This window comes from Dreissena polymorpha, chromosome 5 (assembly GCF_020536995.1).
Source record: "Dreissena polymorpha isolate Duluth1 chromosome 5, UMN_Dpol_1.0, whole genome shotgun sequence".
In the NCBI taxonomy this organism is placed as follows: Eukaryota; Metazoa; Mollusca; class Bivalvia; order Myida; family Dreissenidae; genus Dreissena; species Dreissena polymorpha.
Genome location: NC_068359.1, coordinates 72,759,308 through 72,777,142, shown reverse-complemented (window position 1 = coordinate 72,777,142; position 17,835 = coordinate 72,759,308). Strand labels below are relative to the sequence as shown.

Below are 17,835 nucleotides of genomic sequence, written 5' to 3'. Positions count from 1 at the left end.
AGTTTCATTTTGACAAAAAGGTCAAAGTATGAGGTTCTTTTTTTTAAATGTTAGCAATAGAAAGTCCCACTTTATTGACACATTGTGAGATAATGTGAGATGAATCGATGTTAACCTATATTACATGTGTATTATATCAAAGCATATAATGTAATTTGATTTTATTTGACATAAATAAGATAATAGTGGCAAATTGTCGGCGACTGTAATGTTCTTTTGTGATACAAATTGGAAATATGCGATCTGTACTTACTAAACTAAAGAACGCATTTTTGTGAAACCGTCTTGTTTACATTTTCCTACAAAAACCATATGATACACCCAATAACCGCCGTTGACTTAAGTGGGTTGTTATCCAACGACAAGCCAATACGTTTGTAGAATTACTTTTTTATTTAAGTTTGGCAAACATATCTGTCAAGGCTGATAACAAAAGCATAGTTATGTTTTCTAACAAATTATTCATGAACAAAAATAATATCATAAAATTATGATAGCTTATATCCCCCGACACCGGAAGGCTGTGTTATAATAGGATCATGCCACTCTAAGACATATTTGAGACAAGGGACAAAATTGTCACAAAACCAGGTTTTCATTGTGAAAAAAAATCTGATAAAGGGAGACAACTCAAACTGAACTTTTGAAATGAACAAACAAAATTAACCCCCTTTGTAATTTTTGTTTTAAAATAAATCTATTTTTAGTCGTGGCGACCTTGACATTGGAGATATTGACGTGATTCTTTCGTGCGACACACCGTCCCATGATGGTGAACAAATGTGCCAAATGATTTTAAAATCTCATAATGAATGACATAGTTATAGCCCAGACAAGCTCATTTATGGCTATTTTTTACCTTTGAACTCAAAGTGTGACCTTGACCTTGGAGATATTGACGTAATTTTTTCGCGCGACACACCGTCTAATGATGGTTAACAAATGTGCCAAATGATTTTAAAATCTCACAATGAACGACAAAGTTATGGCCCGGACAAGCTTGTTCCGCCAGCCAGCCAGCCAGCCCGCCAGCCAGCCAGCCAGCCCGCCCGCATTCGCCAATCTAATAACCAGTTTTTTCCTTCGGAAAACCTGGTTAAAAATAATCAAGACCCCGATACCGGAAGTTCCTGATATAGTTCTAACACAGACAGCACTCTGGCACCGGAAGTCCAACAGACAGCACTTTGGCACTGGAAGTCCATATCATAATCAATCAGTATCTGAACAGCCTTGACGACGACAGGCGAAGGTAAACACGAAGACATGGAAAAATGGCTGAAAATATATGACGAAATGGCAAGTATCGTTGTTCATTATAAATATAAAATGGCACAGGGAGGTGGGCGGGTTTCTTAAAATAAATTTCTTAATAAACAATTATGCAACTTACTCAGCAATGAGACAACATGGGAAAAGGAAGCAGATAGAATTGCAGCCCAATATATACTTTGGTTTAGCGCCCCATGCGGGAGACTAATTTTCATGAACGGTCACTCTTGTGTGACGGATAAGTCGAATATCTTGCGTTGGATAAAATGGTTTATTCTGAAGCGAACAAACATTAGTTATCCAACGACAAGCCAATACGTTTGTAGAATTACTTTTTTATTTAAGTTTGGCAAACATATCTGTCACGGCTGATAACAAAAGCATAGTTATGTTTTCTAACAAAATATTCATGAACAAAAATAATATCATAAAATTATGATAGCTTATATCTCCCGACACCGGAAGGCTGTGTTATAATAGGATCATGCCAAAAAGGTTCTCGAAAGAAACTCGTTGAGTGAGAGAATCTCCGCCAAAAAGCGGCTATTGTAACACAATTGCCCTAGACAGATATACAAACATGATTGAATTAGGATGGAAATATACAAGTGTTTTCAAATAGGAATGAATATATGGCGTTTGACAAAGTTTCAAGTAAATAATCGTTACCCATGCTGGACAGGTGTGTATCGTCAGATTCAAACAACCTTGGATTTTCAATGATGGTGGGGTATTTAACGTAACACCCTCCATTCTTAATGAAAAAGGTTGAGATGTTACTATTTAGATGTCTCCTAATGTTATTAGCAACTTTATTGCTTTCAATATAACGCCAAGTTAGACGGGGTAGAATTTGTGAAAAAACTAAAGTAGTATTTGGAATTAATATTTTAAGTTCCCGAACAATAGATTTAAAATGGTACGATATGTCTACCATAGAGCGAGGGCCAATTTCATTTCCACCACAATGAATTATGAGCAAATTAGGGGGAGACAAAAATTCGAGTGAAAAGCGTATAGATTCATCCAGGTGATCTTAACGCATACCACCTCTAAAACCCCATGTGATTTTAACCCCCAAACTTTGGAGACCAAGATCAGTGCCCCCTGCCCTATCTTCTGTCCTATGGAATGCGTCCCTGACGATGGATGAACCGACGATTTAAACGTGAATGGTGTTCTCTACAAGAGCCCCGATACATAAAAATGCTTGTCGTGATGTAATTTATCCAATTAAATGCATTTATGAAAATACATTTAAATACGAAGCTTTTCTAGAAGCGTTAAGGATATAGTCATGTCCTATTTAGGTTCCAATATAACCGTAAATGACTTGGGGTCTACTCTAATATAACCATATAACATATTTAGGTTCTGGAATAATCATAATATAGACCTGCTCTGAGCTAGAACGATTTATACAATATGTTGACATTGTCATCCTTATAACTATTATAATTCATTTCCTTATATGGTGCAATACATGACACATTATCTTTATAAGGTTCTTCCGGGATTAAGTCCCAGTTACAGTAGAGACCCGGCACCGGTTTCTCTACCAAGAACCATAAATATGGATTTATTTAAAGCCAAAGGTGATCGCCGTGCTTTTAACCATAAGCCATTTGGCAGATCGGTATCTTTACAAATTTGAAAAACTAAATATGCTCCGAGCTTCAGCGCTTTATACAATAATTCAGCATTATTATCCGTATCAACATTATTCCTTATCTCATTATATTTTGAAAAAGAAACATTATCTTTATAAGGTTCTTCCGGCATTAAGTGCCAGTTCCGGTAGAGATCCGGCACCGGGTTCTCTACCAAGAACCATAAATATGGATTTATTAAAAGCCAAAGGTGATCGCCGTGCTTTTAACCATAAGCCATTTGGCAGATCGTTATCTTTATAATTTTGAAAAACAAGACGTGCTCTGAGCTTAAGCGCATTTCAAACTGAAATAAGCGCTTTACAATTGAAATAAGTCAACATTATTCTTATCTCATAATATTTTGTAAATGAAACATTCTATTTATAAGGTTCTTCGGGATTTAAGTCCGAGTAATGGTAGAGACCCGTCATTGGTTTCTTTCCCATAGTAAGTATGAATGTATGTCAAGACAAAAATGATCGGCGTACTTCACCAGATCGTTATCTTATATTTTTGAAAAGTCAAAGATGCTTTTCGATGGAATACAACATGAAAGTTTGTATCAGCATTTATAGCACAGACATATTTTATACAATTAGACTAGATCTGCCTTGATTAATTTTCTTTACATGATAAATGGCCTGTAGAAATAACAGCAATAGTTAAAACAACAATATATGTTTAAACATCTTTTTTAACTTAAATGCCGATTTAAAGGCATATAAAAGCAAATAGCATGGTCTGCAAGTGCCACTTCCAGATCAGAACATTGTCGCAAATTAAACTATAATTACACGACCCGAAATCAAATATATAAAACACAACCGCTTTCTTAGCCAATTGAGTAAGTAGTAAAGTTCGCCTTGGTCGTGATGTATGTTTTACATCTCTCTAAAATCTTGGGTCCATGGTTATTGTGCCATTAACTAACGTATGTATGTTTTGTATGCATCAGATCGCCATCTTCCCCTGGATTTTATATCCGAAACAGATGCCCCTTCGTTAAATAAACATGAAGCACCACCGATTCTAAAAGAATGAGATTTGAACCTCCGATCGTCAAGACCCGCTATTATAACCGTTTTTTCAGCACGGCATTAAATTGGTAAGTTGTCAAAGGGCTGTGATCGAAATGACAAAAAAGGGGGCCTCCTATGTTCGGGCGGTATTTTAAATATTCTAGAAAGACATCGTTACACTCTTTATTTTTCAAGTTAATTTCGATGTTGATGATCGCACCGGCCCGCCGTTGGTCTGTTTTTGAAGATCGTATATACATGCCTAGAGCTTTTTTTCCGACACTAACATCCTCGTAACAAACAACACTTTGTTTTGATCTTGGGTTAGGCAGTGCGAATTCACTCACGCGTAGTAATGCCATATACGCAAATGAGAATGCGGCAGCAAACAATGTTTCCTCATATTGTGAGCGACAGACGTGTCTGAGATTCTTTAATAATAATTTTAGCACCGCGGGAGATATCGGAAGACGAGAGTCCGATGTTTACCGTGATCGTTTAAAACCTTCCTACATTTGACGAACAATGTAGTTCCGGGTAAAATCTTCTAGGTTGTTTATTTTATTGTAATAACTGATAGCGGAAATATGCAAGCTAGCGGTCGAATGCGCGTACTGGCGAAGTGACAAAAATGCGATGTACTGGGTGACCATTTCTAAAGTTGTTGGCCAGATTGGAGAATCGATAACGCGTTTGCAGTACGATTCAAACATGTATAACGCTCTTTTGTAAGAACTATGAGTTTTTTCGGATAAGCCCGCCCGAACTAACTTGGCGATCTCTAACTGAATAGTTGATTGAACCCCTTTGGAACGACAGTTGGTGATTCTTTTTGCGCTTGGTGGGAGTAGTTGGGCCAGCTTGTCCCACTGAAAACGACTTATAGCGTCAGCAATATTATTGTGTATTCCTGGAATATGGATACATTTTAAAATCACGTTTAAGTCCAAAATTGTAATCATGAGTTGTCGTATTAAATGCATAACTTGCTTATTTTTTAAATTTTCTTATTGACAATTTCTACTAGGGCTTGGTTATCGGATCGTAGAATAATCTTTTTATTCTTAAAATCATTTCCCCACAAGTAGAATGACAACATGATTGGTACAAGCTCTAAAAATGTTATATCCTTAAACACGTGTTCATCCCATTCAGACGGCCATGGAAAAACGGCCCATTCCCCGGCAAAGTAACACCCACAACCTAAGTTTTTATTACCGCTTGCGTCTGAAAATAGTTCCATTGTATCGCTTTGCAGCCATTCATGTTCATTAAAAATGCGTATTCCGTTAAATTTGCGAAGGAATGTCAACCAAACCATTGCATCACTTTTGACACTTTGGGAAATGCGCACAAAATGATACGGCATTTTTGCTGAAGACATTGCATCATAACAACGTCTATTAAAGGCACGCCCTGCTGGGATAGCTTGGGTTATGAAATTAAGCAAACCAACAATAGACTGAAATCTTTTTAAACGTATTTTTTTCGAATTAATCACGAATTCAAGTGCTTCAACACATTTTTTAACTTTATCCATCGGAACTTTTATCGTCTGATGTTCTGCGTCTATTTCCAAACCTAAATATGTTAATTTTTGCACTGGGCCTATCCACCTACCCGGGTTTAGTGGGATGTTCAAATCGCGCATAATATCAATAAAAATATCCATTAATTCTTGGCAGTCTTGTTTTGATTTTTGCCATCATAAGAAAATCGTCTAAGAGATGTTCAATGTTTGAACATTTCGATGCTTTGGATACCAACCAGTGAAGAAAAGTAGACAGTTTTTCAAAAATAAAGCAAGCAGAAGAGGCACCCATTGGTAATGATTTTTGAATCCAGTATCCCCGTTCAGTTTTAATGCCTAGTAAATTAAAGTCAGTTGGATTTATCGGACATAAATCAAATGCTGAAACAATATCTGCCTTACCCATGTATGCTCCCTTTCCCAAGTTACCTATTTTTCAATAGCGTGATCAAATTTAGCATATTTTACGCGGCTGAACTCGGTTTGTATATAGTCGTTGACACATAAACCTGGGGGATATGATAAGTTAGTTATAAGTCTCCATCCGCCGTCAGTTTTTGGTACCAATCCAATGGGGTTTACGCGTAAATTCAACATAGGAGGTGAATCAAAGGGGCCCATAAGATGGCCCTTGTGTTTTAAGTTCAACAATTTTTCATGTAAAAGTTCGCTATGTGACCGTGCCGATAATAAATTGGAAGATCTGATCGGAAGCCGGGGGCCGACATAGTGGAGAGAAAATCCATGCTGAAAACCATTTTGAATGTAAGCCGCATCAAGTCTGTTCGGATAGTCTGTTAAATAGTGGAATAGTCTATTCACATTAATAGGTTTTTGGCCTAATTCCCGAAGGCTTTCTGACATCTGCACGTGGTGATTGTCCGAAAACCCTGAAATCGTGCTGGTTATTAGGACCACGTGGACGGAAACGAGGTGTGTAATTGGCGAAGACAGGTCTTACAGGCCTTTGCATAGCATAACCTACTCGCCGGAAGCAATAAAGCGCTGGGTGTTGAGAGCCACATTTAACACATTTGTGGGCATACTGACAGTTAACAGATGAACAATAACCCGTGTTGTTATAAGAATAGCAAGGTCTTTGCTCAGACAACGAAACAAGTGGTGCAGGATACATAGCCATCATCCATAATTCTGGATCGATGGAATCCCAACGACAGTTTGGATTTTGTGCAATTTTGAAACGGAATTGCCTATCATACTCTGCCTATCCGGAGAAACGCGCCGCAGCGACTCGTATATTGTGCATGTACTGAATCAGCTCTAAATGTCTAGCCCCATGTTTCATGAGGAAAATAGCCATATAGATAAGAAAGGCATCAGACCACATTTCAATTTTGTCAAAATTCTTGACAACCCCTTTTTCAGACACAATTATTTCACCCTTAACAACCTGTACCTTTTGTAAAGTACTGTCGTTATGTTTGGGGAGCAACGATCTAAGTTCGATAAATTCCCCATTCCAAATTTTTTGCCTTACGGTAATTGGCACATGGTTGAACATATTTAACACACCTTGATCGTTACTGGATTCCAGTGGTTCCACCGGGGCAGGTGCCACTTCCGCGTGGTCCGTGCTGGTGCCTGGACCTACATCCGGCGTCTCTATGGCCCGCAAAGCCTCTGCCACTTCCATTCTCCGTTTCCTCGAGCGTGGTGGCATGGCAATATGAAATCAATAAACCGATAAATTTCAAGCACTGAAACCAATATAACGGCTGATTGAGTCAATATGGTGATGACGTCAGCAACTACACTGCTTCAATTACGTCAGCCAATAAATAGTGCATAGAATAACAGCTGAGTGAATCAATATGGCGATGACGTCAGCAGCTACACTGTTTTAACTACGTCAGCAAATAATAAGTGCACAAAAGAAGGTTTAATTTATTTTGTGAATTAGTTTGTTTGTTTTTTTTTTGTTTTTTTTTTTATTTGTATCATAATTAGTATTATAAACAAAGGTTATATTAACTAAAATAGTATGCCTCAACTCAAAACAGCACTGTAACGACCACGTGGTGACCACTTTTTTTTCTTTTTTTTTTACAAATTAAACTAAATTTTGTAAATATTTATTTGTGTTTTTATTGTTGCAAACAAAAAAAGAATACAAAATCAAACCCTAAAATGAGAACTAGCACATTTAAAGATTTAACAAGACCACGTGCTCACGGCGACACGCTGTGTAATTTATTTTTATCCCTCTAACAGGATTAAAAATAGACAATTATTTATAAATAATACATGTGACTACAATTTATCATGCAAGAAGACATGATTGAATACACACACCACGAAGTATCGTCATAAGCAACCTATTGTCTTTTTTTCTTAAAATAAATTTCTTAATAAACAATTATGCAACTTACTCAGCAATGAGACAACATGGGAAAAGGAAGCAGATAGAATTGCAGCCCAATATATACTTTGGTTTAGCGCCCCATGCGGGAGACTAATTTTCATGAACGGTCACTCTTGTGTGACGGATAAGTCGAATATCTTGCGTTGGATAAAATGTTTTATTCTGAAGCGAACAAACATTAGTTACCGAAGTTGTTGAGATAAGTAGTTTCCTCTTAATTAAGCCACACTAGTTCCGTCCTGATCGTTGAGAACAATTTAAGTTATACAAGCAACCGTACAAAGTACAAAGCTCAAGAAACCCTTAAGAACATTCTCAGCACGTATTATAACTTGAAAAATTACGTTGTAAAGCTATGATTCATCGCTGAACATAAATTCAAAACCATTTTGTACGGAATACCGTTAGGCCATCGTTGTTATATATTAAAATCCAGAGGGCGAGAATGCGAGAACGCGAGAGTACGATGACGAGAATGCAACAATACGATAACGACAGTGCGACGATACGATGGCGAAAATGCAAGAATAAGTTCAGAATCATATCCCCTTGAAGTTGAGAAAAGTATGAAATTACGCTTACAAGATGAAGCAGATTTGTTAATACCTACACAGTTCTGTGCCATTAATGAAAACTGCATACGGATGCCAGTAAAAAAAGGAAACCAATGTTAATAAAATGAACTATGAAATATGTGGGAGTTACAACACAAAATCATAGATAATGGTTATTTGGGAGTTATAACACAACATCATAGATAATGGTTATTTGGGGGCTATAACACAAAATCAAAGATAATGGTTATACCAGTATCTTTTTCTATTTCGTTTAAAATAATCGGCCAATATATTAATATTTACAGTAGAAAAAAACGTTCCATGTAACTTCATTGAGTACCTTTTACACTGAAATTCCCGACACCCTTTGATGCTTTGCATCAATACTTATCTTGTACATATTATGAGACATAGATTGTTCCTTCTCGTTTATCAGTTTATACTACAAATCGCAACTTTAAGCTATAAGTTTTAATTTGAAACAATCTATTCCCCCTTTATATTATGCGCCAGCCTTTTTAAAACAGTTCAATGGCTGGCAAGTGTATTGCTCGTTTATAGCGAATAAAATCATTAATCGAGCTCACACGAATAACAAAGTAAAAATATTACTCAGCCTGAAACACTACTTTGACTTTAAGTTCTAGGCTGACAGTACTATCCATGATTAGTCGGCTATGTTTGTTGCCTATGATTGTTGCTGATGCGCCTCAAGTTATAAAAAAAATAATGGCAGAAATGGCAGAAACTATTTCATACTCTGATCTTGGTTTGCCATGCGCGAGAGATAAACTGTTCGTTGACAAAAGCCAATGGCTGTTATTAAAATTAAAAACCAATCCAATTCTAAAATCGAACCTCTGTTATCAAGGAGACGAAAACTCTCATTTCCATTACAATGATTTGTGTGAAGTTGTTTCCCTTTCCATAACCGTGACTGATAGGGATATCGGCCTCAATGGGCAAAATGATCATCATGGGTAAATCATCATCAGGGGTAAAATCATCATCAGGGGTAAAATTATCATCAGGGGTAAAATCATCATCGGAGGTAAAATTATTATCAGAGGTAAAATGATCATCATGGGTAAAATCATTATCAGGGGTAAAATCATTATCAGGGGTAAAATCAAAATCATGTGTAAGATGATCATCATGGGTAAAATGATCATCTACGGTAAAATAATTATCAGGATTAAAATCATCAGCATGTGTTAAATGATCATCACGGTTAAAATCATCATCATGGGTTTAATCATCATCAGGGGGTTAAATCATCCTTAGGGGTAAAATCATTATCAGGGGTAAATTTATCAACATGGGTAAAATAATCATCGGGGGTAAAATCATCATCATGGGTAAAATCATCAGGGTTAAAATCATCATCAGGGGTAAAATCATCATCATCGGTTAAATGATGATCAGAAGTTGAATGATAATCAGGGGTAAAATCATCATCATGGGTAAAATCGTCATCAGGGGTGAAATCGTCATCAGGGGTAAAATCAGCATAAGTAGTAAAATCATAATCAGGGGTAAAATCATGGGCGAAATAATCATCATGGGTAAAATTACCATCAGGGGTTAAATGATCATCGAAGGTTAATTGACATGACGCCTTATCTATGATCGCTCCGCCCACTAGACTTGATCCACCAATCAGCGATCGATTAATCGGGCGCACTCGTTAGCAACGACCTGTCCGCCATTTTCTAGACAAGCTTCATGTTTAGGTTCACTTTTATTCCAACGAGTTTCTTTTGTTTTCCTCTTTAAAAAAACGATTAAAAATGGTTAAACGCTGTCAATGGGGATTATGTAACTCGGACAATCGATATCCTGACAGATTAGTTGGTGACATTGAATTTATTTCGTTTCCAAAGCCGATAAAAGATCTTGAGAAGTGTAAGAGATGGATAAAGGCATGCGGTCGTCATGTTCATCTGCATTACTTTACGAGAACTGAAACCCAGCATGAAGCCTAATTCATGCTGTGTTTTATTACTCTGATAGTAATGCACTTAATTGACATCAAACATGTTATTTGAAGGTAACATGTGATATATTATCTTATTAACGGTATCTACACGTCACATTTGCAGTCATGTGGTGTCACCAATAAACGCTTTTAATCAACACTAGGAGCTCGAATGCCTAGATCTCAATTTTTAAACGAGTTTCGTTTATTTGTTCGGATTAAAAAACGGAAATGAAATATGGCAAAAACGGTGTAAAAAGGGTTAATGCAACTCTGACATTTGGTATCCAGAAAGATAAGTTAAATGAATTAAAGTTATACCATTTCCAACGCGGCAATGCGGTCTTGACAAGAGCGAGTGGAAGCTTCAAGAATTACCGAGATCCCCTTTATAGAACATGTATTTATTTCACAAACTTGAAATGTCATATAAGCAATAACTAAGCATTATTAAGTATGTATTATGTCACGTGTGCATGTAATATAATTGAGAATTTTGGTACCCAATTCGTGTAACTTTACGAAATCCCCGTTAAAAATCGCGTTTCTGTGTGTGTCAGAAACAAGTGAAAACCATTTTGTTATTATTTTAATAAAGACGTATCGATAAATGCTATTGTAAAAGAGTTATTATTACTGATATTAGTTAACCAATAAATGCGGTAACTTCGGGGAAGTCGGTACCTGTGCGAGCGTCTGATATTGGTAGCCTTATTAATTTATAATAGCCTGACCGTATTCCATTTCGTACAACGCTTATTTTATATCAGACAATGTCCAAACTTAGTGTGTTGTTTTTGCGCTTTAAATTATAGTGATTGATAAATGTCCCATAAGCAATGTTTAATATGATTAATATCACTTTTATACGCAATAACATGTGGGATTGAGGTACCCACCCGGCGTCAGAAAGCGCGTAAAACTTCACCGAGTTCCCAGTTATAAAGCGCTATTTCGTGTCAAATACACGGGTAGAAGGGAATGTTTCGGTAATGATTTTGTTAATAACACGGGTAAATACCGGTGAAGTGTTAATTTATTGCAAATACCACCGTTACACGTAATAACGGGTTCGATTTCGGTAAGCGCGCAAGCGTTTGAGAGCGTGTTTAATGTACCGATTTACCCGTTATAAATAGCTGATGTTCTCTTTAATCGTATATTTTTTGCATTTGCAGAAAAACTAAATGGCATCAACCCCTTTACAAGTGTAATATGGTGTTAAACAAGTCCATAAAATCATCCGGAATATCGCGTAAATCTATATGCAGTCTATAGGCAAAGATGCCATTTTGGTGTTAGCTTGTCTAGGTTTTCTTCCCGCTGAGCCACGTGATTAAGTGGGCGGAGCGATCACTGATAAGGCGTCATGTCAATTGATCATCATGGGTAAAAAGGTTATCGTTGCTAAAATCATCATCATGGGTAAAATCATCATCAGGGGTTAAAATCATCATCAGGCGTAAAATCATCATCGGGAGTAAAATATCATCAGGGGTAAAATCATCATCGGGGGTAAAATCATCATCGGGGGGTAAATCGTCATCTGTGGTAAATCATCATCGGTAAATTATCATCGGGGGTAAATCATCATCAGGGGTAAAATCATCATCGGGGGTAAAATCATAATCATAGGTAAAATCATCAACAGGGGTAACACCATCATCAGGATTAAAATCAACTTCGGGGGTAAAATCATCATCTCGGGTAATTAGCATCAGGATTAAAATCATCAACAGGAGTAAAATCATCATCGGGGTAAAATCATCATCAGGGGTACAATCATCATCATGAGTAAATTTATTATCATTGGTAAAATCATCATCGATGGTAAAATCATCATCATGGGTAAAACTCACCATTAGGATTCAATTATCATCGGGGGTTAAATCATCATCAGGGGTAAAATCATTAGTGTGGGTAAACTCATTATCGGGGGTAAAATCATCAATATTGGTAAAATCATCATCAGAGTTAAAATCATAATCAGGAGTAAACTCATCATCGGGGGTAATGTCATCATCGGGGATACAATCATCATCATGAGTTTAATCATCATCATGGGTAAAAAATCATCATCGGTGGTAAAATAATCATCATGGGTAAAATCATCATCGGGGGTAAAATCATCATCAGGGGTTAAATCATCATCGTAGGTTAAATCATCATCGTGGGTAAAATCATCATCGGGGGTAATATCATTATAGGGGGTAAAATTATTATAATGGGTAAAATCATCTTCATGGGTATAATCATAACCAAGGGAAAAATTATCATCGGGGGTAAAATCATCATCGGGGGTAAAAACATATTAGGGAGTAAAATTATTATTATGGGTAAAATCGTCATCATGGGTAAAGTCATCATCAATGGCAAAATCATCATCGTGGGTAAAATCATCATCGGGGGTAAAATCATATTAGGGGGTAAAATTATTATTATGGGTAAAATCATCATCATGGGTAAAATCATAATCGGGGTTAAAATCATCATCGTGGGTAAAATCTTCATCATGGGTAAAATCATCATCGGGGGTAAAATCATAATCATGGGAAAAATCATCATCGGGGGCATAGTCATCGCGGGTAAAATCATCATCATGGATAAAATCATCATCTGGGGTAAAATCAGTATGATGGGTTAGATCATCGTCGGTGGTTAAATCTTCATCGTATGTAAAATCATCTTCATGTGTAAAATCATTATCGGGGGTAAAAGCATCATGATGGGTTAAATCATCATCAGTTGCAAAATCATCATCGGGGGTAAATCTTCATCGCGGGTAAAATCATCATCATGTATAAAATCAACATCTGGAGTAAAATCATCATCATGGGTAAAATCGCAAACAGGGATTACATCATCACCAGGGGTAAAAATCATCATTGGGGGTAAAATCTTCATCATGGGTAAAATCATCATCGGGGGCAATATGTTCATCGCGGGTAAAATTATCATCATGGATAAAATCATCATCTGGGGTATAATCATCATGATGGGTAAAATCATCATCGGGGGTTAAATCTTCGTCGGGGGTAAACAATCTTAATGGGTAATATCATTATCGGGATAAAAGCATCATGATGGGTTAAATCATCATCATTTGCAAAATCATCATCGGGGGTAAAATCATCATCGGGGGGGGGGGAGTAAAATCATCATCATGGGTAAAATCATCAACGAGGGTAAAATCTTCATCTGGAGTAAATTCATCATCATGGAATAAATCATCATCGTTGGTAAAATTATCATCGGGGCTTAAATCATCATCACGGGTAAATCATTATTTGGGAAAAAACATCTTCATGATTGAAATCATCATCAGGGGTACAATCATCATGGGGGGTAAATCATCATCGGGGGTTAAATCATAATTATGGGTAAAATCAGCATCAGGTGTTGCATCATCATCAGGATTAGAATCATCATCGGGGATAAAATCATCATCGGGGCTAAAATCATCAGCAGGGGTAAAATCATCATCTTGGATAAAATCATCATCGGTGGTAAAATCATCATCATGGGTAAATTAATTATCATGGGTAAAATCATCATCGGGGGTTTATCATCCTCATGGGTAAAATCATCAGGGGTAAAATCTTCATTAGGATTAAAATCATCATCGGGGTAAAATCATCATCGGGGAAAAATTATCATCATGGGTAAAATCATCTTGTGTAAATTCATGATCGGGGTAAAATCATCATCGGGGGTACGATTATCATTATGGGTAAAATAAATCATCATGGGTAAAATCATCATCGGTTGTAAAAGCGTCATCGGGGGTAAAATCATCATCAGGTTTAAAACCATCATCGGGGGTAGAATCATCATCAGGAGTAAAATCATCATCGGTGGCAAAATCATCATCGGGGATAAAATCATCATCGGTGGTAAAATTATCATCGTGGGTAAAATCATCATCGGGGTAAAATCATCATCATGGGTAAAATCGTCATCAGGAATAAAATCATCCTTTAGGGTAAAATCCTCATTGGGGGTCAAATCATCATCGTTGGTAAAATCATCATCGGGGTAGAATCGTCATCAGGAATAAAATCATCCTTTGGGGTAAAATCATCATCGGGGGTAAAATCATCATCGGGGGTAAAATCATCATCAGGGGTCAAATCATCTATCGTGTGCGATATTAGTTTAATAAGTTATGTTTATAATACTTTAAACACGAGCTTAAGAATGTCGTCCTAAGGAACAGACTAGGAACAGTAGTGTTTTTTTTTCTTTTCTGAACTATCTTCAATGTTCAAGAAATAGGTATTCAACTGAAAGCCACCATTGTCGTTGATTCATGCGATCACTGGAATGACGTGTTTCCATAGGAATGAAAGACAAGTCAGCCGTAAACTTGACAGTTTACTGATTCGTTATCGCCCGTTACATGAATTTTTACAGCAGACTCAGTTATGTTTGGCTCATTTTCAATGTTAAATATGCCAGACCGTGCACGTTTGCATTTCACCACTAGTTATCGCACTGCTGAATTAGACAACAAACACAATTTCAGCAAACAGACTGAAATAAAAATAGTTTATTACAACTATTTTGAGTCTTTTATTCTATGTTCTCATTATCACGAACAAAACAATGAATAATATTGATCATTTTCATACGTAAATGAACGAATTAGGTCTGACTTTGAAGGAAATGTGTTTACAAGGCCTATGTTATCTTTCAGCAGCGTGTTTGCAGTTGTAAGGAACAGACCCGCCCGATTAACCCATTTATGTCTAGTGGACTCTCCCATCCTTCTAAATTTATCAATTTATTTTCAAAATTAGGGATGTGTAGTATATTTATTTCTATAGTTATAATATTTCTTACAGAAATTCCATAAAGCAAACAGCGTAGACCCTGATGAGACACCGCATTATGCGGCGTCTCATCTGGGTCTACGCTGTTTGCCAAGGCCTTTTTTTCAAGACGCTAGGCATATATGGGTTAATGTCGGTGACCCCAGACCGCCTTATGGTGGAAGTACATCGTTGGGATCCGGCGGTAGATACACTGTGCCACTGTGTGTGCGTGAGTGCATGCGTGTGCGTGCGTGTAAGTGCGTGCGAGCGAGCGTGTGTGCTTGCGTGTGAGTGTGTCGGTGCGTGCGTGCTTGTGTGCGTGCGAGCGAGCGTGTGTTTGTGTGCGAGGTGTGGTTGTTAATGTGCATATACCGGAAATTACAAATGTTGATTTTCACTACCCCCTTGAATGCTTGTTTAAAAATCCATGCAGCAGGTGTGTCAATAAGTTATGATATTTGAACAGTAAACCATTAAGTTTAAACAACGTATACCACTGTATTGTATTGCGGTGAAGAGACTTCGAAACACTTAATATCTTATTAAGTGCATAGGAGTTGTAATCATAACATCCACTTATGAATTATGTTGCTCGTTTATCTGATGTTTATGTCATGTTTTGAAAGAGGAGTCATTAACATCAATTTCCTTCGATCACATGTATTGCCTCTTCACGATACGAACATGTGATCTGCCATGACTACTTAAGACCTTGCGAAAGGAAATCTGACCACTTAAAACGAAAACCTAAATAAATATTGTTTAAATCAATTTCCTCAAATGTATAAATATACAGTTTTGTCCAAATTTAAGCAATATAAGTAAAAAATAATTATGAAAAGAAAGTAGCAATACTGAAATCCTGTCCTTTCAAATTAAAACGCTACAGCATTATCCGTTTGGATATCGTAAACAAATGTCGCATGTTATACTTCATAAAGGCCAAGAGATGCACTTCGAACTATTCGGTCGTTGTGTGTTTTAACGCTCCAAAGCTAATGAAGTTTAAATTGAGGATTTAAAGAGTAAACTTTAAGTTACTTAATTGTTTAAATATATCGAAAGAACCCTACGTTCACATGTCATATACTGTATGGTATAAGTATTTAACATGTAAGGTCAATTGCATTTAGATTTGAGTTCAGTGACTGATCCATTCGCATTTGACTGTGTTTGATGTAGAATGTTTGGATGTCAATCGCAAAAGTCATAAGATTGAGCGTGTGCTATACTATTCAAAATATTACACTATCAATGCACAGAAAGGGCACGCAGCACTTAAACATTGTCGATGTGCTGTATAGTAATACAGCCATTGAAAGAGCGTAGCTTATAGTATGCTCAAAATATATATGTGTGTGGATTCGTACTAAAGCAAAGCTAGACATGGCAAAATAAACAACCCCGTGTCTTGTGGTGCACGAATATAAACGTATTGGCATTTTGCTTTCACTACTAAAAATTAAACGCTTGATAGGTGATCAAAGCACGTCGTGTTTTAGGATCAAACAGCACACAGAAATGTGGCTTCTGGCAAATATATTTTGTTACCCCAACCCAGTTTACATTTCGGCGGCGATGTGTTAAGCTCCAAATTAATTATTTAATCACCTTCTCTGCTGTTGGGGCAAAACGTGTAACGTTTATATTATGTACATGGTTTTACTGAAGATATGTTAGGAAAACTGATCCTACTCCTGGCAGCAGCGTTTTTTTGCGGACCGGAACCAATCTCGAACTAGGCCGAGATACGATTAGAGCGAATGTTCTAACCACGTTTCATGAACACTCGACAAAAATTTTTACTTTAAGAGTGTTAAGGCATATAATCAAAACATATTATCATATTATCAAAAGAAACTTATCTTTTCTTGCTCTGTATCCTCGAGTTTAGACTATGCATTAAGACTGTACTCCTTTTGCTGCATTTACCTGCTCTCGATATACATGCATAGGTGGTGCGGTGTTGTTATGTAATTTGAGCAGTATGCAGCACGAGCGAGTACGATTTGGTTCTGCAGTCTGTAAAAAATATTGTGCTTAGATTAACATACATGTGTATATCATTGCGTGCAGTTTGGAAATGTGTACTCATAGATAGCTTTGATATGTTATATAAAGGAGATTGCGAAAACACGCGAATACACACTGAAGGTTTATTCGATTATTTAGACATACAGTTCATTTATAAACGTTAATATTTTGTACTAATTTGGTTACTGTACAAATAAATGCCCATATAAGTTAATTGATTGCAGTGTATTTCATACACTAGTGTATATATCGATTTAAAGCGTAAACCGTTCTTTTCCCATGCAACATTCATATGTTTGAAAATTAAGATGTAAATGTTTATTATATTGTTTACATTTAAAATATCCATTAACATTATTTTAGTGTTACTGTTTAAACTAGTAGTATAAAGCCATTATTTGATTAGCAATAACTCCTTTTTATCCGCTTCCTGAAAAACTGTTAACGCGGCGTTGCAATTATTTTTCGAGAAGTATACAATTTCATCTCTTAAATCACAACACAGTCGTGCTTGTGCTACATTCAACAAGTGATGCGCTGTATATATGTACAGTAAACCGTTGCTAGGTTGTCGAGCGTGCATTTTCATGTAAGC

At 36.7% G+C, this 17,835-nt stretch overlaps 1 protein-coding gene across 1 annotated transcript; it reads right to left on the bottom strand.

The window, feature by feature from the left end:
• Window positions 1–3,549: 3,549 nt before the first annotated feature.
• On the bottom strand, window positions 3,550–7,155 carry LOC127831339 (uncharacterized). The gene is made up of 4 exons (XM_052356306.1): window positions 6,727–7,155; window positions 6,460–6,693; window positions 4,715–4,812; window positions 3,550–3,565 (listed from the first exon to the last, which is right to left on the bottom strand). The coding sequence occupies exons 1-4, from the start codon at window positions 7,153–7,155 to the stop codon at window positions 3,550–3,552; spliced, it is 777 nt and encodes a 258-aa protein (XP_052212266.1).
• Window positions 7,156–17,835: the final 10,680 nt, after the last annotated feature.